At 45.4% G+C, this 24,882-nt stretch overlaps 1 protein-coding gene across 10 annotated transcripts in view; it reads left to right on the forward strand.

The window, feature by feature from the left end:
• The window catches only part of AFF2 (AF4/FMR2 family member 2), a 458,044-nt gene that overhangs the window by 354,992 nt on the left and 78,170 nt on the right, over positions 1-24,882 (forward strand). For all 10 annotated transcript variants that reach the window (XM_045472325.1, XM_045472327.1, XM_045472329.1 and 7 more), the window contains 2 exons: positions 4,895-4,991; positions 20,571-20,608. In XM_045472325.1, coding sequence (XP_045328281.1) covers positions 4,895-4,991; positions 20,571-20,608 — 135 coding nt within the window. The remainder of the gene's footprint in view (positions 1-4,894; positions 4,992-20,570; positions 20,609-24,882) is intronic.

Raw genomic sequence — 24,882 nt, forward strand, 5'->3', positions numbered from 1 at the left:
TATGGCCATGTGGTAGGGATGTTGTAGATATCTCCATGGGATGGCAAGGTGAAATAGGTAACCCTCACAGGCACTTCCAACTGTAAGAGCCAGGGTCTATCTGACCGTTAGTCACCAGCATGGCAGCTATTTCCACGGATACTTGGAAGCTGGACTCCAGCCAGTATCAAGTGGTACGCCTGACAAGCTGTCTGCCCAGAGAGGTACCATTTTGTAATTCAGAAAAAGGCACAACGTAGGCTTGCAGCCTACGTGTTCAGGATTGTGAAGGTTGCTTCTGAGCAAGGATTCTGGATCAACTAAACAGCCTCTGAAGCCCCAGTCTTTTTTTTTTTAAGTTTATTTATTTATTTATTATGAGAGAGAGAGAGAGAGAGAAAGTGAGAGAGAGAGAGAGAGAGAGAGAGAGAGAGACAGAGAGAGAGGCAGAGAGAGAGAGGGAAAGAAAGAATTCCAAGCAGGCTCCGTGCTGCATCACCAGCATGGAGCCCGATGTGGGGCTCGATCCCACCAACCGTGAGATCATGACCTGAGCCAAAATCCAGAATCCGATGCTTAACCGACTGAGCCATCCAGGTGCCCCCAAAGCCCAGCCTTTTATACAAAGCTTAGAGCCAAATGCATATTGGAAGTTCCTCGTGAGAGTGGCATGCCCAACGACAAGGCGCTCAAGGTGAGTACAGCTTCCAGCGAGGGACCAAGTCACACCACAGATATAAGGAGCAGGATATCAAGGCCACTCTTACTTCGTTTTTAACTTCCCCTTGGAACTGTATGTTTCCTCAGGGCTTTCAAATCTCCAGGGGATCTTAAGCACTCTGGGAGGATCGCAGGAAACCCCAGACAGCCATGATGGGTTTCGAACATTCTTGAAGAGTAAACCCAAGCACTGAAGCTTTGCAAACTCCTTCAAGAGCTCTGAACCATGCTATTTGACACCTCTGCTTGTCTTTGGGTCACCACTGGAGCTCTTTGTTTTCTTGTTCCAATCTGTAAAGTACCGTTTCTCAGGTAATAACAACAGCAGCATATATTGACTCCTAGGCAATTTGTAGGAAGTTTATTTTCTAATCCTTCCCCAACTCTCCAAAGTAGATATTATTGTTGCTCATTTAAACATGTGAGAAAATGCAAGATTTGAAGAGTTTCATTAACGAGTTCAAGAGAACAACCCCATTAGAAAATTCTGTACTTGAACTCAAGTCTGTCTGTCTCTCAAGCTCTTGCTCGTAAGCCAATGCTGCCTCAAGGAAAGGCTTCGTTTACATAGAGCCTTCTGTAATCCTGTTTCAAGCCTTCTATTGTTTCCTCTTCAAAATCACCTAAGCATTCCACTATTTATTTTTGAGAGAGAGAGAGAGAGAGAGAGAGAGAGAGAGAGAGAATGCGAGCGGGGAAGGAGCAGAGAGAGAGAGAGGGAGACCCAGAATCCGAAGCAGGCTCCAGGCTCTGAGCTGTCAGCACAGAGCCCAATGTGGGACTCAAACCCATGAACCATGAGATCATGACCTGAGCCCAAGTCAGATGCTTAGTTGACTGAGCCACCCACTCACTCCAGGACTATTTTATTTCTTGATAATACAGAATTGATATGTCATGGTAAAAATAAAAACCAGAGAGTTTTCACACAAAGACAGGCGCTGCGAACTACTGGATCCTGAACAAACATCTGGAGTCACTGAGGAGGCCTCCTTTGTTCTGTTTTCATCTAATTGAAAAGGGAAGAACAATTATTTTTTAAGATTACCTGCACGGGAGATTTTTTCACACTGTAGGATACCCAGTGTGTGATGAATTTGTCTATGCAGTTGTGACCTCCTGAAAAGAATTTAGCATTTTTCTTCTGAGACTACCTTAACTGCAGTGGGTGTGAACGGTGCTGCTATAATAATTAAATCCAAAATCTTTCATAATCCTCCTCGTTCCCTAGAGTAGTGTTCAGTATTAGTTATGGATGGAAATGCAAACAAGTACATGTATATTCAAGAATAAAGCTTAATAGGTCAGTGAAGGAGCCTTTCTAGTTGCTTCCTTGACTTGTGTTTACCAGGACTTGAATATATGCATCCAATTGTCCTTTATTAACAACCAAATCCACACCGAGCTTGTTGCATGGGGGGCGGGGTGTTTAATGTCAACCGCTATGGAGATTGGTTGCCTGTTTCCAGAATTGTACATCGGAAGGCCATTCATTTCCATGTTAGAATCACATAGAGTGAATAAGATAACTGCTGAGTTCAAGACTGAAATCTGACTCTGGATGTGCTAGTTCTCCCTGAAGAAGACCCATAAACCCGTTTCTGGATTAAGCTTTGAGACTTTGTGAGATGTTTACCTTCAGGTTGTTCAGCAAATGAAGATGAGAACAAGGTCTCAGAAAGGCTCTGCTTGTGATTACTTGTTAATGGTGTTAATGGTGTACATTATTTCTAACTATGATGCAATATTTCCAAAGTAATGATACCCTGCATTAATTTTGTGCCTTCCTAAAGCATTTCACATGCTTTTGCTCATATGATGCTCACCCCCACCTCCATCCTGTGAAAGAGTTTAATTATTATCCCATTTAACAGATGCGGGACACAGATGAGGTACAGAGACAGAAAATGCCTTTCCCAAGATATCAGAGTTTATGATTAGCCAGCACTTGAATCCAAATTATCTTGACTCCACGTCAGTATGTTTTGTGGGGTTTTTTTGCTGTTGTTGTCATTGCTGTTGATTTTATTTAATATACCATCCTTTGTAAATTACACCCTCTAGGAAAACATTAGATATTCTCAAGTTCTGGCTGGAGATGGTCTGAGTTCCATGTTTGCCTCCATGATTTCCTAGCTTGCATAATCACAAACAAGTTCTGTACCTCTCTAAGCCTCATTGTTCCAATGGAAAATGGGGCTAATAATAGCGCCTCCTTCATAGGGTCCAAATTGCAAGCTTCTGGTCAAATACTTGGCACTTTCCCTGACACATAAATGGGTCTTCTGAATGGAAGTAATTGTTGATCATTTATTTTGCTCAACACTTCTGTGTAAATTAACATGTAGACATTGCCCACCTATATTAAGACACACACACACACACAGAAAATGAAGCCCTTTATGACCACCATAAGTATTAAAATATTTGACTTCTATAGCTTATGAGAATGATACCGTTTTCGTTTGCCACAATGTGTTATAAAGAATTATTTGTTTGGAGTCCTAAGCCTGCAATTGCAAGAAATGTGAAGATACATTTTGTCTTCTCTAAGATCTTGAAAACATCCATTAGTCTCATGAAGGACAGTCATAAATCTCACAAGTTTAGTTTATCTGAAACCAACTCTAACAGCTATCCTTCCTAGCAATCATTCTTTATACTGGTCTTTGGTTTTCAGACCTCAGTGAACATGTCCTGATCTTATGTGGCTGAGCATGAGAGTAGGGGGGCCGTGTTTTCTTTGAAGAGTTATCGGCTACCCACTCTGACCCGAATCTCTTTCTAACATTTGAACATAAGTTCTCAAATAATGTATTCCCTCATTTATCACATTAGAAGTTGCCTTTTGCCTTTCAACGTCTCTTCTGGAAAAATCACACAGGTAGAAATTAAGAGATGGGAGTTTTAGGACTGGCTCTCGCACAACTAGCTGTGTGACCTTGAGCAGAGCCCTGGACTTCTCTGAACCTTTCTTTCCTTGTATGCAAAATGAGGGTGGTGGACTATCATTTCTGGGAAGACAGAAGTGAGTAAGTTGCAGCAGCAGCCCACATGGGAAGAAGGGGACACTCAGCGGAAAGCAGGGCACTGATCCAGCTGGAGCCGGGGGTGGGGCAGAAGGAAAAGGTGTCCTTTCTGAGACGGGGGTTCTTTCTTGAAAGCTTTTGCAGAGGAGGTGGGATCTGGCTGAGCTATAGAGAAAAAATAGGATTCACAGAGTTGAAGAAGGAAATTGTAGCCTGGGAGCTGAGCCTGATTCCGAGTCTGGAAGCAAGAAAATGGTAATCAGCCCAAGGAGGCTGGGACTGCCCCCATTTGAAGGCTGGGAACGAGGTCTATAGTTGCATTCAATACATAAAAATATTAACACCGATTGCTCTTCGAAGGCTATGTAACTGGCATTTTAAGATAATCAGTCACTCTTCCTGCTGTGGCTCAAGTTTGGGGGTAGAGCGGATGGCACTGTAGGAACAAGAGGCTCTGTGTGCTCGATAAACAATTTTGAAAGTGCTAGTTCATCATCAAAGTTCGTATCTTTCAGGTACCTTGCCTTAGGAGAGAAAGATTTCTCATCCACATCATGGGCTTACATCTCTTGGATCAAATTTTACGGGAAGAGATCGGTCATATATCAAAAGGTTAATGACTAGCCATTTCTCGCCCAGCTATTTTGTGGCCACAGAGCTGCCACAGTGCAGAGGGCACTGCAAGGCAGCGGAAGTTCACTGGGCCTTTTGCCTCTGTCATCCAGAGAGCCCCAGCAGGCTGCGACAGCAGCCTCTAGAGCCAGGGGCTGTTACCATGCCCCTGTTCTTTCATGGGCGACTCGGAGCATCTTTTCCTGTAGAGATCCAATGTCACGTTCCACTCCACAGTGATTGATCAGTACATTTATTACACTTTCAGTAGTAAAAATATATAGACTCCAGTCATCTCTGGAGATGCTGAAATAGTCCTTTTCTTCCCCTTGATTTAGGGGAAGGTAGAGCGGGAAGATGTGTGCGGAGTATGACATAAATATAAGAGCTCAAATATCTAATTAGCTGAAAGAATCTTGGTTCCTTCTGCACCTTTGACAGAATTGCAGCTGTCAGATTGTAGCTCCAATATTTTATCCTCATTGCAAGATGTATCTGAGGATGGTTTCGAAAAGACGCTTTGTAACACGAACATCACCCTGCTTTTTTCGTAGGATGCTTGAGGACGACTTGAAGCTGAGCAGTGATGAAGACGACCTTGAGCCGGTGAAGACCTTGGCCACTCAGTGCACCGCCACTGAGCTCTACCAGGTAGGAGGAGCCTCGGGCTTGGGTCGGGACCTAACGGGAGGGAGCAGAAAGAACCGGAATGCCTTTGCCATCTACAAGCCTACCCTCTGCTTTACCTCTGGGCTTTAGAGAGAGGAAAAGAAGCAGAGGTCGGCATGGTGTTCTGGAACAGGTTGAATCGGCTCTCAGTGTCATTCGAGCTGTAGTGAGGGGAACACCCCTTCACCCCCTCCCTCCGCTCCCCTGTCAAACGCACAAACTGGTCCTCAGTAAGCCACAGACTGTCTTTCCCTCTCTTGGACTAAGGAAGCATCGTCTCGGGTGAGGTGTAACTTTAGTGACCCCACTGCGAGGCTCACAGGCCACGCTCATTCATTAATTAGGGCATCACGCGAGTGCTGCGCCCCTCCCCCCTTCCCAGGTGCACCGCTCCGAGCACCTGCCGAGAACTGGCGCCCGGCATCCCACAGCGCGCACGAACCTTCAGCCCGGAGGCATGTGGCAAAAACTTGCTGCTGCCCCATCTTCGTCCACGCTGCATCCTAAGTGCTTACAGTCCTTAGCACCGCATGAGACGGCAGACACTTGTTTGCAGCGTTTCCAGTGAGACTGGCCTTGTCGGTTTGCGAAGGCCAAATATCGTCCACGAAGCAGGAGAGCGGCAGCGTAGCGTATCGAGCCAGTGATGCTTCTGCGTTTTCTCTGTGACAGGGCTGTGTCCCAGGTGGGCTCCACCTGGGTGTGTTTATCACCTTAGATAAGGAGCGTGCAAGGGTTGCCTTTTCTTAAAGCTGATACCTGACCAAGTTCTTTTCTACGGTGAAGTTGGCTAAGTCGGGAAAGTGAAAGCAGACGGTTTCAAGGGATGCTCATGTCAAGGTCATTGTCAAGTACAGAACTCCAGGCTCGCTAAATGTTCTCAGACGGGTCGGCAAAGACAAGCTTGGGAAAAACTCCCAAGGCTCGCCTCTTCTGCTCTCATGTGCGGTTGTTGGCCACGCTGAAACTCCTACCGTTTGGTGGAGTTTTAAATTTGAAGTCATCTGCCATGTTATGCGGCCAACACTTTACTCTCCATTACTTTCTCCTCCTGATTCCGCTTGCGTTTTTCGTAATATGTAAAAATTGCATCTCTGCGCTTGGGTGCCTCATCAAGGACCGGCGCCATCGTCTCCCAGGGGCTCACTGTCCCCGTCCCGGATGCAAGCCGTCCCTCTTCTATGTGACCCAGTGTCTGTTATTGCTGCTTTCTGCATTTAAGATACCAGTGACACAGATTGTGTCGGTAAATCAAACAAAAAATCCTACATCATTGAGTTTGACAGATGCAGCATTACTTTTTAATGGAAATGTTTAACACGGTAATCAACAATAAGTGGGAATAGATTCTGTGCATTGACTTCCTCTCTATGGGATTACGGACATGCAGTCTGCTTTTTAGCTTCTCACATTGTCATATTCTGTATTTACCTGAAGGACTGGCATCAGGTCTGTGGGCCCGAATCATCTGGGTTTTTAGGATGTGTGTTCGGGGAGTGTGTCAGTGCCAAGACCCCCGGATAATCCTAGTTGGTGCGTTGGAGGCTTTCCATGGCATGCTGCCGTTAGACCAGTCATGCCTCCACCAACAAAGCTTCTCATTTGAAGGGGAGATTGAACCGGGGGATCTAAGGCAGGGCAAAAATGACAACTTCTTCCCCCTCGCTGGGCCCAGGGAGCAAGAACCAGATGCAAGGTTATAAACATTTATAAATGAGCCCTCGGTATAGAGTTTGAGGACTCGTTAAAAGGCAGGAAGGCTAAAGACCAAAAGAGAATGTTTGTGCAGGAGCGGACTGGATAGCGCCAAGCAGTGTTTGTTGAGCTCCAACTTCATGAGGCCTCACTTTTTCTTTTTTCAAAGATACGTGTATCGAAATGATTTTCCTGTTTTGTTTCATCGCGGTAAAATTCATGGCACGTAAAAGTCACCATGTAGCGCATTCACCAGATTGTGCCCCTGTCACCAGTTCCAGGATATTTTCATCACCCCCGAAGGAAATCCCTCATACACGAAGCAGTTTTTCCCCATTTCCCCCCTTCCCAGTCCGTGACGACCAATAGTCTACTTTCTGTCTCTGCAGATTTGCCTATTTCATAAATGAGTCGGAAGGTATGTGACCTTTTATGACCGGCTTCTTTCACTTGCCATGATGTTTTCTAGGTCCATCCATGTTGTAACAGCGATCAGTACTTCATTCCTGTTTATTCTTTTCTTTATCTATTCATCAATTGACGGACATTCTTTCAGTCTTGTAACTGAGACCATCACACTGCCAGCAACATCAGGAGGCGAACTCAGGGCTCCCATTTACAGAGCCACCCTTATTCTGTGCCTGATATTAAGTTACGTGCTCTGTCTTATTTGAACCTCACCAATAAACCTTAGAGGTAGGTTTGCACCCCCTGTCTGAACTACAGAATTGCAGCAATATTCTATTTGTGCCAGGATGATGGGGGGGGGGGACATATAAACAAATGTATCAGCGCGCATTAAGTGATGCGTCCAAGTGGCCAGACCACACCATTGGTTTGAGCTGACATTATAGTTATAAACTTTCTCAGAACCCGGTGGCTACATTCATGCAAACATAGTCCAAAAAAAAAAAAAAAAGTCATTAGCTTTCGGGAGTCTCAGAGCATCTCATCTGTCATCATTGTACCTGGACTCACCTAAGGAGATCCAAGTTGTCCAAGCTTAGTGAGAGTAGATACCGGTCTTTTCCAGAAGCCCCTAAGACCTTACGCCGGAGTCTGCAACATAAAGAATCCCATGAGAATGCATTTCCAATGTGTGTATGAAAATGAAACGCAGGATCAAGATGTGTCAGTTTCTAATGTGACATTTCGGTCCCAAGTCTCTCATCATCTACCCGCCACTGGTGCCCTCCACAGCAGTAATTAGCCAGGCTGGGCAGCTCCCGTGCACAAACCCCAACAGAACAGTTAGGATGTGTTTAAAGGCTAAGCATTATTCCTACAAACGGGAACATGGAGTATGAGGCTGGAATGGGTGAGCTGTGGAGACTAAGGACCGTTTAAAAAACAAAAACAAAACCTTTTCAACAAATGGTTTCACCTCCTAGTGATGCTTTGAAGTCAGGGATACACAATCACTTAATGCACATAGTTTCAGTGAAGAAGCAATAGTGATTATACCCTGAAATATTGGTTAAAAGTTTGTGTCTTTCCTCTACATTCCCTGCTGCATTTTGCTTTCTTGCTTCGGACCGTTTGGGAAGCAGATACGCCATGGATGGACACAGTTTGAATCTGGCTCTGCCTCTTACTGGATGACCTTGGGCTCAAGACCTAAGCGTGTCTGAAATGGGGGTCACAATAGCACCTATTTTATTAGGTCACAGAGGATTTAGCAACTAAGTGAATGGATAGAGTCATTGTCACTACCACTGGTAACAGTCTAAACCATCTCATGTTCTTGGAATGCTAGCTGCGTGACTTTCGATTTGGTTGTAAGGAATAGGATGTTAAAGAGAGCCACTGAATTAACTGCCTGGAAAACAGCCAGCGTGTGGCAAACCTGAGTGAAAAGGTTCTGTGTTGTCCTAACATGTATTAGCTGGGTGTGCCTGGCCGTGAGAATTACAAGTGTAGTTGTGAAGAATGTTCTGATAACCACAAGCGCTACACAAATCAGCGGTTATTCTTCCTTGTGGCCTTTTTAAACATTCATTGGAAGTCCCTTCTTCTGGATCCATTGGTACATAGATATTGCCCTTCATTTTGGCCTTGGTGTCCATAGGGATCTGCTAGGAACCGGATTGAATGTCTTCACTGCCCTAAATGCCCCATAGGTATCCATTGGCTATGAACACCCTTTCCTCCCCTTTGACCCCTGACGAGTTTTAAACCAGACGTCACAGGGACAAAGGCCAGGTTGCCAATGACACTAGGAAAATTACGCGTCTCTAAACATGAGTTTTTCTTCAAAGGCCTGATGTGGGTGGACAGCTGAGTCATACCTTTTGATTATGCTTCTTATTTCCCCTCAACTCACCCTGGAGAAAGACAGAGGGTATGCTGTGATGCTGTACTCACGCTGGCTTTCAAATCTTAGGAGCTTCCCCGGAATGGGAACTAAATCATCACTTGAAATGGACATTGGACATTGGAATGTTTCAGAACCGTGTTTGAATTGGATACAGCGTTTTATAGTTAGTGACTACATAAACATCCCTGGTGCAGTATGTTGGGTTTTTAAAAGCTGGATATCACTAACACGGTGGGGAACTACATGATACCCATCACCCAGCTGACTAGGTCCCAGTTTTAGGTCTCAGCCTCCTCTCTTGGCCTCATAGATACAAAACCCCGCCCTGACCTTCCCCATACAACACTCACTGAAATGCCATTTTCCAGGCAGGTATCTGGAGCGGGCAGCGACGCCGGGGTGTGCCCGCTGGGGTTTGGCAGGCACGGTGCAGTCGGCCAGGCCTCTCGAGAGCGTGCGCATGCGCGTTTCCTCCACGTATCCTCGCCTTCAGTTTTCCTTTTGGTCAAATTTTCCTTCGTATGGTTCTTGGGACTTCAAGAACCCCTGAAAATGAGGAGTTAAACCTGGAATCAATTTTCATTTACAGCTGAGAAGCAGTTATTCATGCTGGCCTCGCAGCTCAATAAAAGATCCAAAGATATAGACCTTGTGCATCTCTTTCAATAGAAGCAGCCTAATCAGTCTCAAATTTTTTTTTAACAAAGAAATTGTATTGACAGGTTTATTAAAATTGCTGTCTTTAAAGTTTTAAGCTACCCACAATTTGACCTAGTCCAAAGACTTCCACACGTTCTGGAAACATCTGCTTAACATTTTAGTGCATGATAATCACGACGTCTGATTGACCCAGAACCTCGAGCGCAAATCGCACACTCTCCTGGCAGGACAGTCTGTGGGGCCCGGGCTCTGAACCCAGCCTGGCTCGGAGCATGGCTCTCTCGCACCCCAGCCCTCCCAGACTGGCATTAGCAGCAGCACACTTTAGACACCGTAAAGGCTACAAAGAGATGGGTATTGTTAGAAACCTTCAGGGCATTTGAATATTAATACCATCTTGTTATTAGTGTGAATTAGACCGAAATGTTAGAGGACTTCATTTAGCTCCGTGAGAAGTTTAGCCAATGAGTCCTACGATGGGAAACGATCGGTTAGTGACCAGGCTCAACTCTTTACCTGAGATACAGCCCGACGTGGTGTTGGTGCTTTAAAAACAGAGCTGAACAATTCAGGTTTGCTTTGACCACAGAGGCTTTCCAATGAGTTGTGTCTGGATACGTTATTGCAAGTAGCTCCTATGTACCCAGCTTTATTTAACCCGATCTTCTTTCTTTTTCTGCCTAAGGATCACCCTAGTACCCCTAGAGATGGGCGGTTCATTCAAAGCGTCACTAGACGCCAGTATAGGGGGTGCATCTCAAGTATGTTAACATTTACGAAAACGTAGTGTCTTCGCAGCTCTTTCTCTCCACTCCATAATTTTATTTTTTGACTGAAGGTCGCTGATTGCCTCACACAGGTAGCTTGCTTTTTATCCAGGCTCTTGATTTTGGTTTCACATTGGCTTGTTTGTTTCTGTTACTGTTGGGCCACCTCCCTGGCTAGGTCGTCTGTTACTGGACCGTCGCAAATGAGCTGAATTCCACGGTAGCAGAAGATATGAATATTCTGGCAGCTTTGGGATGTGTTCCTTATACCTGGGATGCATATTAAACTTCCAGGACATAGCAGCCCAGTTCAATGAAAGCCTGCTTTCATGTTCCAAGCGTGCTAACGAAAAACGATGTAGTAACTCTCGCGCCTGCTATTAGCTGGCTCTTTGGAAGCCGATGCGCTGTCGTGAATGCATTCGTTGTGACAGCAGATACCCTGCCCTGCTGTAATCGGTCCCCTGTTTTAGCCACAGTTCTCCCTCATCATGCTGAACAAGTTGTTACCTCCCCAGGGTTTCTCTGCATTTCCATTTACTTTGTTATCAGCGGAAAGGCTGGGGAAGGCCCTCTTCAGTAATGACATCAATATGGCACACACAGCAAGACAGGTCAGCCTGTCAGAGCTAAAGAAACAGCAGATAGATTAGGATGAAACCAGGTGCAAAATAACTTTGATAGAGTCTTTTAATGTAAACAGTTTATCTGTCATTGCCTTTCATTGAAATCCCCCACAAATGATAGAGTTTGGGCAGTTGAGGCTGTAGCATGTAGCCGAATAAAATGTGTACCTTGTCATACTCCAACTATCCAGCAATTAGAGAATGAGAGGACATTTTAATTTATTCATTAAAGACAGGAAAGTAAATAGGATAACATATAAGGTTAATAGAATAACATTGGCCCTCATACTCCCAAGACTGTGTTTCCCATTTGGCCGTATTAGCATCGAGACCAGATTAATAAGAAACTGCTTAGGGCTTGTATGATGTGATTTTTTTAATATGCTCCAGGCAAGTCTGTGACTGTTTAGAAAACCTGAGTGCTGATTTTCTTTCATTGTAATTAGCTCTTCTACATTTAGTAGCAAATATTTTGACTCGTAATCTCCGTAGATTACCTTTTTATTGTAATCTCAATAAAATGCTTCGAGCACGCAGAGAGGCAGAGAAGCGCAGCTGACGACCAGATACTGGCTAGTGTCCACTGCAGAGCCACTGGGAGTTTAAATCGGACATTGGTGAGGGGGTGCTGTGCACCCTAAGAGCCAAACGGAAACAACAATGGGTTTGATCTGTAATTTCAGAAACGGTGACTCTTACGTAGGACAGGGATGAACAGGGCCTTTTGTTACATGGCACATGTCTGTAAAGTGCATGGCAGGGCTGGTGGGGGGTGGGTAGCAGCCACCTCTGGGAAGCTGGGGATCCCTCAGTTGACTTGAATTGAACTTGCCCTTGTCACTGCCCCTGGGATGGTCCCATCTCCACTCTCACCCCACCCTTTGTTTGGTCCAAGCATGTTCTTTTCTTAGACCCCTTCATCACCCCAAGTTGGGTCCCAAATCCCTGGTTAGAGCCTGTCTTGGAGTCAGTAGCCAACAAACCCCAGGCAACGTACCATGGGTACTGGAAGTTTGCTGGAAGTTTCCAAGTCTTCAATTTAATCAGGGTTCTAGCATATACTAGAGCAAAATGAGCATCTTCAGTAAAAGCTGGGTAATAAAACCCTGCCAGACTGAAAATGTGAGGTTTTGAAATTTATATGCCGGCTTTGAAAAATATACTGGGGGCTTTGGTTTAGGTCCCAAGAATGCTTTACTCTGTTCCCCAAATATCTGCCATCTGCTGGAAAAGCTACCAGGCAGGCTGCAAGGACCCGGGGTGTCATCCTGAATGGGAAACAGAATCTGACTTATTCTTAAGCAGCTGTATATTTTTCTATTTATTTAGTAAGAGGAAAGAGCATAAGCATTGTAAATACACAGAAGAGGTATCCAAATTTGAGATTAGCTACCAGTCTAAGACTGGCCACTCAAAATTCAAGTAAGTGGGCAGATAAAAGCAGCAGACGCTTCCAGAATGTATGGGATGCCATAACCCATACTTCACAGACGATCTCATAGAACTCTTTGGAACATTAGACATAAACATTTGGAAACTTGATAATAAATCTTGTTTATTGTTAATGGAGGTAGACTCTGCTTCCATATTTAGCCGTGGCTCATGCGTGTATGACTGCATACTTGCATATTGTATAGACTGCAATACTTATGTATTAGAATATAAAATGCCAGACTTGAAAATAACCGTGGAGAGGGGTGCCTGGGTGGTTTAGTTGGTTGAGTGTCTGACTTTGGCTCACATCATGATCTCACAGTTTGTGGGTTCAAGCCCCGCATTGGGCTCTGTGCTTACAGCCTGGAGCCTGCTTTGGATTCTATGTCTCCCTTCCTCTCTGTACCTCCCCCGGTCATGCTCTGTGTCTCTCTCTCTGTCTCTCTCAAAAATAAATAAACATTAAAAAAAATTAAAGAAAACTATTGTGGATAGCCTTTGTTCCAGCTGCCTCATTTTGCCAATAAGGACATTGGGGCACAGAGAAGTCGGTATTTGCTGTTGTGAGATAATAGAAAATATATATAGGGATGCATTAGTCTCTGGCCCTGTTTCCTGGCATGGGGCTCCTAAAACCCTTGTGATTTCCTAAGTGATAAGAGCACTAGGAGCATCTTTTGTTCTGACACTTGGTCTTTGAGCCCTGTGGCTGATACAGGGCACCAAATCCCTTGGAATTTCCTGGGTGATAGGAGTGTTCTAATGAGGTGACTCTGCATGGGCTCCTGAATGGTAGCTTCTCACCAGAAAGACAAAGTCATGATTAGAAGCTTGGAACTTTCAGCCCTGTTCCTCTACTTGATCCTGCTACACATGTGCACGTATGCACACACACACACACACACACACACACACGCTTCTCTAGAGAAGGGAGAGATTGCAGAAGCTGAATTAACAATTAATCATACCTATGTGAAGAGGCCTCCATAAAATCCCAATAGTATGGGGTTTGGAGAGTTTCCAGGTGGGTTAACACACCACATCCCAGGAGCGTGATTGATGAACCCCAAGTCCACAGGGACATAAGCTCTTACACTTGGGACCGCCCAGACCTCACCCTGTGTATCTCTTCATCTGACTGTCCATCTGTCTCTTTTATCATGTCCTTTAACAAACCGGTAGACATAAGTAAACTGCCTGAGTTTTGTGAGTCGCTCTGGCCAATTTGTCGAACCTGAGGAGGGGGAACCTCTTGTTTTTTAGCCGATCGGTTAGAATGACAGGTGACAGCTTGGGCCTGCAATGAGCATATGAAGTGGGAGGTGGTCTTGTGGGACTCAGCCCTTAACCTGAGGAGTCTGACACTGTCTCCAGGTAGAGAGTGTCAAAAGTGAGTTAAATTGTAGGACACCTAGCTGGTGTCACACAGAACTGCTTGGTGTGGGGACAATCCCTCACACATCTGGTGTCAGAAGTATGATGAGTGTGGTAGCAGTGAGAGAGTAAAGACGTCTCATAGGTGGAAGACTAAAGGGTTTTCTAATACAGGTATATGGATAATGGTGGGTGTAGTGTTCTCACCCAGAGTGTAACGTGCTCTTAAGGGACAGAAAGCCTGACTACACTAGTGTGCTGATGCTGAGGATGCATCATCAGTGTTCACTTCATGGAGGTTGTAGAATACTTTCATATAATGGGGTACCTACTATGCACTAAGAATATCCTTCCCATTTTCCTGCTCACATGTGGTAAGGAGAGAGCCTCTATTAGATAATAGAGGCTCCCACCAAAGAACACATGTCATGTTGCGAGAGGTGTCCCTCTAGCATGAGGGGCAAGAGGGGCAAGAGGGCTCAGGTTGGCAGTGGAGGGGAGAAAATTGAATTTTCAAATCTACCAACATCAGGGGACAATAGTAACTAAGTGCCTTTTCCATTGGTCCTTCTAATGGGGAGAATAAATAACTCAAGCCAATGTTGAGTTGCTCTGCCTGTTGTCTCCACATTTACTCCACTTAGAGAATGATTAATGTCAACAGAAGACTCTTCTGAGTGAAACATGCTTCTTCACCAAAGACAGTGCATTTTTCATTAAGTTACAAGATAGCAAAAGTTTAGGTATAAACAAAATCGCCAGGTGACAAATGGATCTTGCCAAAGACACTGGAAAAACTCCTACGAACTGCCATGTTAGCAAAATATATATACAAGAACAAATATGACCTGCTACCAGGCTACTGTTCAACTGGCACTAGGCAAGGTCTTGAATGGCAGGGTGGGTGAACTTGATTGATAGTTCGCTGAGCAGTAGGAAGCCATGAAGGGCTCTGAGAAAGTCATGGCCAAAGTGGAGCATAAAATAGGGATGGGGCGCCTGGGTGGCTCAGTCACTTAAGTGTCTGACTTCGGCTCAGGTTATGATCTCGTGGTTCATGAGTTCGAGCCTTGTATCGGGCTCTGCGCTGACAGCTCAGAGCCTGAAGCCTGCTTTGGATTCTGTGCCTCCCTCTCTCTCTCTGCCCCTCCCCTGCTTTCTCTCTGTCTCCCTCTCTCAAAAATAAAAACATTAAAAAAATTTAAATAGGGGTAAAATAGAGAGACCAGAAGACCAGTGAAAGGGCAGTGGCCATTGTCCAGGTGAGTGGGAAGAGTAAGGAGGGGCACAACCTTCTGCCGAAAAGCAGACTGGGAAATCCACCCCGGCAGTGCCACCCCGGACTCCTCTCTGGGGTGGGAATCGTAGCCCCAGGTGGCACTCACAGCACGGATCTAGATACACATATCCTAGAGGTCAGCTTTTCCTCCGGCACCCTTCCGTGCCCAGAGTAGTGCCCAGGCCTATCCGATTCCGTGGCCATCCGCAACTCATTTATCTGATCAATGTTTATTAAGTGACTGTTAGCTGCAAGATGCAGTTCCCTCCGCCTGGAACAAATTTCCTGCAGGCTCTGCCTGTCAGAATTCTATGGCTGCCCCTTTTCTGTCTAGCACGGGCCTACTTCATACACACATAGAAGTCAGTGAGTTAAACCAAAATGGGAGAAGCCCAGTACTCTAACGATAGGAAACGTGTTTTTACTTCCTACAGGTTCCAGGTTCAAACACGTGACGTTTTCCACGTTTCCTTCTGTGCACCTATTCAGAGGGTTAAATGCAATAGGTGGTATTTTCCTAAAGATATCAGTCCCTGGATATACAGTCAGAAATTCAGGCAGGCATTCAGGTGTTGCAAAATGCTGAGTGACATTTTCTCCTCTTAATCTGCCATCCTGCCTATGCACGTGAGCCGCCCGCTGAAACCCCAGCCTATAGGATATAATATGAGCCTCTGGCTGTTTCACTCATTCCAGTGAAGTCTATTTAAATGCTATAATTAAGCAATTCATTTTTATATTTGGGCAAGTGTTCTCAGTATATGTCTCTTTACTTGATTTAACCAATTCTGGAGATACTGATTTTAGACCATCGCAATACCCTAATGATGAGTTCATTTGTTAATAGAGGGGTTTTCTCTTCTGAACGTAGGTGATCGATACAATTTACCAATACATGCCACTAGGTTAAGGTAAGGCCGTGTCTCACAGAATAGCCCTGTGAAGAGTTAAAAAAGGGAAAACACAGAAGCACAAAAGCCATGCAATCAATGGTTCTTCTGCCTTGTTTCCATAATGCCCCAATAGACACTTATTTAAAAATTGTCTGAAGGATTGACTTTTCACTTTTTTTTTTAATCACAAAATGTGTTGTATAGATCCAGCTTGGGTATATCTGCCAGCAGAATGCCAGGAGAAAAACACATAAGCGGGAGAGGCAAAAGCTATAGAGAGAAGTGCTAATAGAATCATGTTGTATGCTTGACTGACAGCATTATTATTGATTAAGGAAAAAAGCAGTACCTGAATACACAGCCTTGGAAAATGAGTCCACTGCTATAATATGTCTAGGCCATCCACGTGCTCACCTTGACAGTCTCAACAAACAGGAACCATACTGCATTGGATCCGTTTTCTGCACACCTGGGGCCAGGGCGAAGGCATTATCATAAGTGTGGCTATCACGGTTCAGGGCATGTTTCTGAAAAGCCCCAAAAGATTCTCTCGGTTAAAATAAATAAATGTAGTATATATGTTTGCTGGACTAGAATAACACCGGGACAGAATTCCCTTACCAGAGGGTTTCTTGAAAGGTAGGTACATCCATCTACGGAGCAAGCGTTCGTAGCACTTTCTCCCTAAAGAAACACGGCGTTACACGTATGCCATGGAGGACGGGACTCACCAGACGGCCACGTTCTTTCCTTCCTGCTTTCTGTTTTCTCAGGACAGCTGTAACACTTTCATGGTTCCTGTAATTCGGTATGGTCCCTGATTCACTTCGGCTTCAGCGCGGCCGGAGGAGTGTCTGCATCACAGAAAGGCGAGGTCCTTTCTTCATTTGGGGAAGATAAATTTAATGAGTGAGCACCTATGAGCATGTCCTTTACCCCATCATCCCTCCTGAGGAATCAGTTCGTGAACACTCCTGGGATGAGAGACGAGCCTTCTCTCCGGGCGTATAATTCTTCAAGATGCCCTATGACAGAGGGAGGGAGACAGAGACATTTGAGTGTTTGCACGAGCACTCGTGCCCCCACAGTGCCCCCCGCCCCCCCCCCGCGTGCCCCCGACAGCGCCTCGGGGGCCCTGACCTCACTGCCACCAGCAGCAGCCCCTGAGAAGGTTGAGGGCAGAGGCCCATGTGAAGGTACCGGGCTCTGTCTCCTGCTGGCCTAGGCGTGTCGGGATCTAAACACATCAAAACCTCCCTCGGGGAGGACTTTCCAGACGGGAGCATTCTAGTCCGGAATAACTGCATACGTCTGCTAGCTGCTACCGGGTCACTAAGTCAGCACGCCCATAAGCTCTCTGGCGGTGCCGGTGTGTGCGCGGAAGCCGGAAAGCAGAGCAGGCTGTTTCTCGAGCACCGTCGTGGATGCGGGCTACTCGCGACCGCCCTTGATCTAGATGGGGCAGGACTGATTATCTTCATTTTTCAAATGAGGAAACTCAGGCTCAGAAGTGTCCGTCACCTTGCTAATGTCATGACGATAGTAAGTGGCAAAGTTGGGGGCGGAACCCAGGTTTCTGGATTTCTTTCTTTTCTTTTTTTAATATGAAATTTATTGTCAAGTTGGTTTCCATACAACACCCAGTGCTCATCCCAACAGGGGCCCTCCTCAATGCCCATCACCCACCTTCCCCTCCCTTCCACCTCTCCCCCCGCCATCGACCCTCAGGTTTCTGGATTTGTAGCTCATCAGTCTTTCCGCTGTAGTCCACGGCCTCTCCTCACACCATGGTGGAATATATTTTCTAACGTTTTCATTTATTGTATCATCCTTAGAGTAGAGGTGCCTTAGTGAAAGATGAGTATCATGTTACGGAAACGCGGCACAAAAGAAGTAGAATGTAGTTTTTAGAAAGCATATAGACATTGCAAATTAAAGCAGCATGAGTGTTAACTATCTAGCCTCCATCTTCCAATCAGTTTAAATTACTTTTAATGTATGTTTTTAAACTCAAAATGATCTGTCATCCCAATGTGCAACCCTCGTAATGTGTGGTGAATTACATGAGATCATTTTGTTTTGATTCCCCTCCTTTTTAAGGGGATCTCCCATTTTGTACTTGGGATTGGTCTTTTCACGTCACGTCGTTTCAGAGAAAGGGATGTTCTCCCTGTGTATTTTGTAGACTACTTCTCAGACCCTAAAGACATAGATATTTTTCCCACAAATAATTCACTTAAGTTTTCTTCAAAGTCTGGGAGCTGAATAATTCTCTGTATCACGCTTGAAACAAAGTCACATCGCAGTGAGCATAAAGGACACACACTGTGAGCTCTGTCTCAGGTCTGACACTCCCTGCGACCGCTCAGCTTGGAGATCAAAGGTGCTGAGCACACAGGAGGGTGACGTGAGCACGTCTGAGCAGAGCGGTTGGTGCTCCGGAATGATCCCGAGTTAATTCCCAAAGGAAAGAGAACCTCTCGGCATAGACATTTTCAATCAATAGCCAAGCAGCCCAGAAAACATTAATTTCAATGAAGTTATTTTCCTATGATGGCTGTATAGAGAGACATAGGTTTCAAAGAAACTGGCCTCGAACACGATTATGTTCCTCCTGATCAGAGAAGAGAAGACATTTTCAAAAACCATGTCGCTGAATGAAAGCTAGGTTAAGCAATGTCACTTTGATTTCTCCCTCCCTGTCTTCTGCCAGTGGCCTGCTCATACTATCACTTCCAGCATGCTTTCAAAGGAAACCACTCGAACAGCATGCTCGTTACTTTATGACATAGCCTTCGTCTTCTTTAAGCACAGACTCATTTGGATTAAAGAGATGGGGCGAAGTGGGTTCGTGTGATTTCCACAATGACATGTCTCCGTCCCATTTCCCTACCCCGTTCCGACCCAGCCAGGACTGGGGGACGAAAGGCGGTAGAAAAGGAAGGTGCAGGTGTGCACAGGTGGGTAGACTGGGTCCGGCCCCTGCTCCCCGCCAGCATCCGCCTCTTCCTTTCCGCTTCCTTTCCGGGGCCATCTCAGGGACAGACCTGCATCTCCGAACTACATGTGAGACGTGACGCGGGCCAGCCACACACCTATTGCTTATTTTATCATCTTCACCTGTTACCTCCTGCTCTCGCTTCCGTGCCGCTGTGCCGCCTGCTAGAATTCAACCCCGGGCACAGATGGTGAGAAGGTGATTTCTGCCACCGAGAGGCAAATAACCTGCCCACATATTAATGGGTATTTATTTACCTAGCAGCAGAACCCGAGACGTCGTAGGTGAGAAGGACTTGAATTCCCAGCACTAGTCTCAAACTTGCGAAGCGTTTCACTTCTTTCAAACAAAATCGCTTCGAAGCGTGTCGAGCCGTAGTTAGGCGTAGGAGGCTCGCTTTGGGGTATTTCCTCACGCAGTGGTCACCCCGAACGCCGAGTCCAGCGTTACAAGTAGCTGCCTCTACATCCTGTAGGCCTCACCCACCTCTGAGATTCACAGATACGAAGGTCTCCGGATGGATACTTCTGGAAAGGGTCTGAAGGTCTCAGTGCTCCCCATAGTAAGTGTTCTTTCTATAGTCTGAAAAAGTCTAGGGGAGTACAAGTTTGGTTCTGATTACATAATTATGCTACAGAAGTATGAAAAAAAATCATCACTGAAACCCTCCAGGTGCTTAAACAGTTTGATAGACTGTAGCCATTCTGCCATCAGCGCCCCCAGCTGTGTTGCTTAGCAACATTTTAATTCCAGGAGAATCGAAGGAGATGCAATCCCTGTGGAGAGGGAAACAGAAATCTCTAAGAGGGCTGTTGACAGATGATCTGAGTTGTTTCTTCTAATATACTGTGAAGATCACTAGCTCTTTTCATGAATGATAAATGGACTGTACACAGATCAATGGGTTCAGCAATAAACTGGAACCAGGCTCCATGTCTAAGGCGACACAGGCCGAGAGGCCCAGAGATTTCCTCATTTCGATGATTTGGTGTGTGTTTTCTTAAAGGTTCCACGGGAGGACATTGATCCGAGGAGTCGGTCGTCCCTTGGCCTTTTGTGGTGTCTGCTAATAAAAATGATTTTAGAAATGGTACTTTGGCCTTGCTCTCACCACGCAGGTGCGGCCAGGTGTCAGTAGTCAGGCAGGGTAAACGGGTCCCTGCCACAAGTCTAAAAACCCGGATGGGCCCATGACTGTCCCCCACCCCCCGCCCCTGCCTCTCCATCCGGTGGTAATAACCCAGGCAAACCCACCCAGCAGGTAAGATTTGAGTGCAGGGTGGGGAGACAGGAATGAGTGTCTGTGTCTGAAAGCTGCACTTGGACAGGTAACCATGTTCCCCGGGAGAGGAAAATTGCTTTCTGTGTATCCAGTCTGCTTATCGCAAAGCAGCCTGCTTCAGTTAGGTCCTTATGTTTCGGAAGAGCATTTTATATTGCTTATTGTTTGGTAACTAGTTGCAAAGATTATGCCTGCTAATGTTGTCTAATTGCATTTTTTTTTTCTTCTGCTTACAGGCTGTTGAAAAGGCAAAACCTAAGAACAATCCTGTGAAGTAAGTTATTTTTTATTAGTTGGCATTTTTAATTTGAATGGACTCCATGCATGTGAAGAAAAATAAGCTCGTAAAAGAGACCTGGGATTTCAAGTTCGTCTCTGTTTATGACAGTCGACAGACAAAAACAAAACAAGGCGGGGGGGGAACCCACCAAAACCCAAAAAGAGCTAGTGGGGACTAGCTTTTATTTTTATTTTATTTTTGCTTGTGGTCCTGATGACTAAGTGCCCCAAGTCGTGCCCAGTTTACATAAATTAATACGTGCCATCCATGAAGAGTTGCCAAATACTATTATAATCCCATTCGGGGCACGGCACTTCAGGCCTTTGGGTTTTGCGCATGCTAAAAAGATTATATATTTAATTGCAAACCTTGGACCTACGACAGAGACTTAAATGGCTAAAAATGTGCCAAGTGATTTCCAGCCACGTGGGGAGCTTCGGCACCTTGGCATCAAGGCCTTGCTACCCTGTTAATGAAAAGCTCATAAAAATATATTTAACTAAAGGTTTTTCTAGCTAACAGAGAGCTATTGCCAAGGCATTTTTATGGGACACCCTTAAATTATAAACAAGCAGCGCCGTATTCTTTTAAATATAGTACATCTTGGACATCCTGCCTCTTCCAGAAGGGAGACTTTCAAATTAAGAAGGATGTTTGCCTTGTCATTTGGGTTTGTGACATCTGATTGCACTGTTAATGCATACTAGGCCCACCAGCCATATGGCCTAGGGAAGTCCTGCTCTCCTGTCTGGGTTGTTACAGGCCTCGCAGTATCACACCTCAAGGAACTCCGCGTTAAATCAGGGTAGCCCTGTCCCGTTGTCGTGGGCACTGAATGCAGAAATGGGGGAGTGCGTTGATTTTTAATAGTTTCTGGGAGAATGGGTCAACTGATAGCGATGGCAAGAAGGCTGCTTTTTCCAAGTCACCAGGGTAGTGTTTAGCACACCATTAAATCCAACCTCTAATTCATTTTTCCAAAAGGTTTCGTGTCCTTTTTCAAATTCATTTTTCTTAGGCCACAGAATATTCCTTATCGGCTTTTGTAGCCTCTCTAGTAGCTTCTGTCGTTTGGAGATGTATTGTGCTATAGTCATCTTAGGGGAGTATTTCCAGTAGCTGAGTTTCTGGCTGGTTGTTTGATTGGGGTTGAAATCTTCTCTGCAGCCTGATTTCTTTCCTGTCTATGCCCTGAAGGCTTCTCTACCGCCAGCCTGTGGCGGGATTAGAGGGTGGTGCTAATGAGGCCGAGGCCAGAACTGCTAGTCCCTGGGTGGGCCATTAGCAATCTTCTTTCCCCTAGTCTTATTGCACCCTTCCCTCCAGTCCACCGGTGTGCAGATGTGTGCCCCAGGTCACAAGGGATGGGGCAAGGGCTGGAGGAGGGTAAGCCCAGGCCCTCAGTGGGGCAGACATATCCAAGTTCAAACCCCCCCGATAGGAAGTAAGACCCAGGCTCCATCTTGGCGTGCTCCTTGTAAGGATTCGATTTTACAGATAATGTGTGTGTGTGTGTGTGTGTGTGTGTGTGTGTGTGTGTACACAATATATATGCACACTATATATATATTATTGGTTCTGGCTAATTCACGGCGAGACTCCCATCTAATGTCTAGCACCATAAGTCGTATGGTAAAGAGAAAACGGGAAAAACGGTAGAGCCAGAAGATTAGTGATAGAATATGGAGCTTTTTATGTGTAAATGTATTTGAAAATCTGCTTAGTAATAAGCCTCACAATCAACTGGTAGATGCTTAGAATTGTCTTCTAATTAAGTAAGATGCTGTTCTTGGTGTGCCTTTGGTTACCGGGCTACATGCGGGCTCACGACGCCTAGCCCAGCCGCCCAGCCACAACCGCTGGGCACTTGAAGAAGAGAGATCTCTTCAAGACCTTAGCTCAGGGACAGAAATTCCAGAGCGTGGGTCATTTACACTGCCTGACAGCATAGCCAAAGCGGAGTTTTTACAGTTTTGTGAGTAGCAGTCCTCTTTCTGGTTCTGATGTCTGACGGAGAATTTTGGTTACACACTGAGACCTCAAATAGAGTAAGGGTTCAACCCATGTTTTTGTGACTGAACGAGCAGGTCAACACTTTGGACACATACCAGAAAACAGTCCTTCCGGGAACCTGGCCTGGAGGCTTCAGGAGACGGTTGGCCATATACTAACTAGCGTGTCAGACCGGAAGGGGCCGTCTGTTGTGACAGATGAAGTCATCCACTACCCTCTTATTCTCGGCTCGCGCCACATATAAAATACTCCCACGTTGCTCTGGTTCATCCGAGCTGCTTTGCCTCTGACCAGTCACTGGCTTGATCTTCTGTGCAAGAATTGACATTTGATGGAGCGCACAATGGAAAGTGTATACAGTCTTGCTGGAAAAGTAGAGGTCTGGAGGCATTTACAAATAAAGCAGGAACGCACATTGGTGCACGTGATCATATGTGTGATTGGATGTCGTCGTCTGGTGCAGGGTTTGGCAAATGGTTGGGGAAAAGAAATCAAAAGAATATTCCATGACATGTGAAAATTACATGAAATTCAAATTTCAGTGCCTATAAAAAAAGCTATATTGGCACACAGCAACACTCATTTGTTTCCGTATTGTCTGTGCCTCCTTTTGTGCTACAGTGGCAGAGATTAGTTGCGACAGACACCGTACAAACCACACAACCAAAGCTGTTTACTACCCGGCCCCTTACAGAAAAAGATTGCTGACCCCTGCCCTCATTGGTCAGGTAGAAAAAGGCACAGGGGCACCTGGGTGGCTCAATCGGTCGAGCGTCCGACTTCAGCTCAAGTCATCTTGCGGTTGGTGGGTTTGAGCCCTGCATCAGGTTCTGTGCTGACAGCTCAGAGCCTGGATCCTGGTTTGAATTCTGTCTCTCTCTCTCTCTCTCTCTCTCTCTCTCTCTGCCCCTCCTGTGCTCTCTCTCTCTCTGTCTCTCCTCCTCTCTCAAAATAAATAAACTTAAGAAAATACAATAAAAGCAGGGGTGCCTGGGTGGCTCAGTCAGTTAAGCGTCCAACTTCGGCTTGGGTCATGATCTCACGGTTCATGGGTTCGAGCCCTGTGTTGGGCTCTGTGCTGACAGCTCAGAGCCTGGAGCCTGCTTCAGATTCTGTGCCTTCCTCTCTCTCTTCCCCTCCCCTGCTTGCACTCTTTCTCTCTCTGTCTGTCGAAAATAAATAAAAATGTTTAAAAATTTTTAAAAATAAAATAAAGAGAAGAAAAAGGCACAGATGTAAGCTTTTCCATGACCATGCAAGTTAAACTTATCAGCCCCCCTTTTTTTGTGGCCTTTAAAACATTGAGCAGGTGTTTACTGAGCCCTTTTCACGGGTTCTGGATATCTTAGGATGATGTCCCACCCAATTCACATTTCTCATTCAGAGCAGAGACCGCTCCTAATTTACTATCTTTGAAGTCGTTACGCGTATGAGACCTATTGACAGAGCAGCTATGTGTCAGAAACCGGTGAACACAGAGCTAGAGCATACTGCTAGCCTTCCAAGTTGTATGTAGATGGGTATATTGCAAAAGGCACGTGCATGTTCCAAAATTCCATTACTCCCCAAGATCTAACTAAGGCTAAGCATACTTTCAATCGCAGTGATGGTAAATGACTCACAATATCCATTTAGTTGGTCTGTTTTCCCCTCCAAGGGTTTGCTTCCTCTTCCCCATTTCTCAAGCACTTGTTCAATTTACTTTTAATGCCTTCATGGTTGTAAGGTTCTTTCGACACCACAGGGGGACCGTGGTACACATTAATTACACTCCATAGAAAGGAGAAATTAAATATATGCTTAGTGAAGGCAAGCCCATAATGTACCTGGATACACTAATGATTCTACCCTGAAACATTAAATATTACCTCTGAGGGTAAGAATCAAAATGGAATGTTCTTAAGATCAGTGATCAGGACAAGAGATGCTGGTATATTTCTCAGTCTGCTGGAGCCGTGCCGATATCAAAGCTTGATTAGTATGTTCAAACTGTGGCTCTTTAATGTGTCAGAGAGACTTTCACTTGTATGTTAATGGTCTGCAGCAATTATCTTCAAGCTTTCATTGTGACAACAAGGCCTGAGAGATGTACAGATTTCTTCTACCATATGTGACTTATCACATACATTTTTTTAAAAACACATTTCTGTTATTAAGACATATGTGATAGTACACTTCTGCAAATGTGAATTGCTTTTGGCTAAAAGCCATGCACTAATAAGTTGAGTTGAATCTAACCGAGGTTGACATCTGTT

The sequence above is a fragment of the Leopardus geoffroyi genome, chromosome X (assembly GCF_018350155.1).
Source record: "Leopardus geoffroyi isolate Oge1 chromosome X, O.geoffroyi_Oge1_pat1.0, whole genome shotgun sequence".
NCBI lineage: Eukaryota > Metazoa > Chordata > Mammalia > Carnivora > Felidae > Leopardus > Leopardus geoffroyi.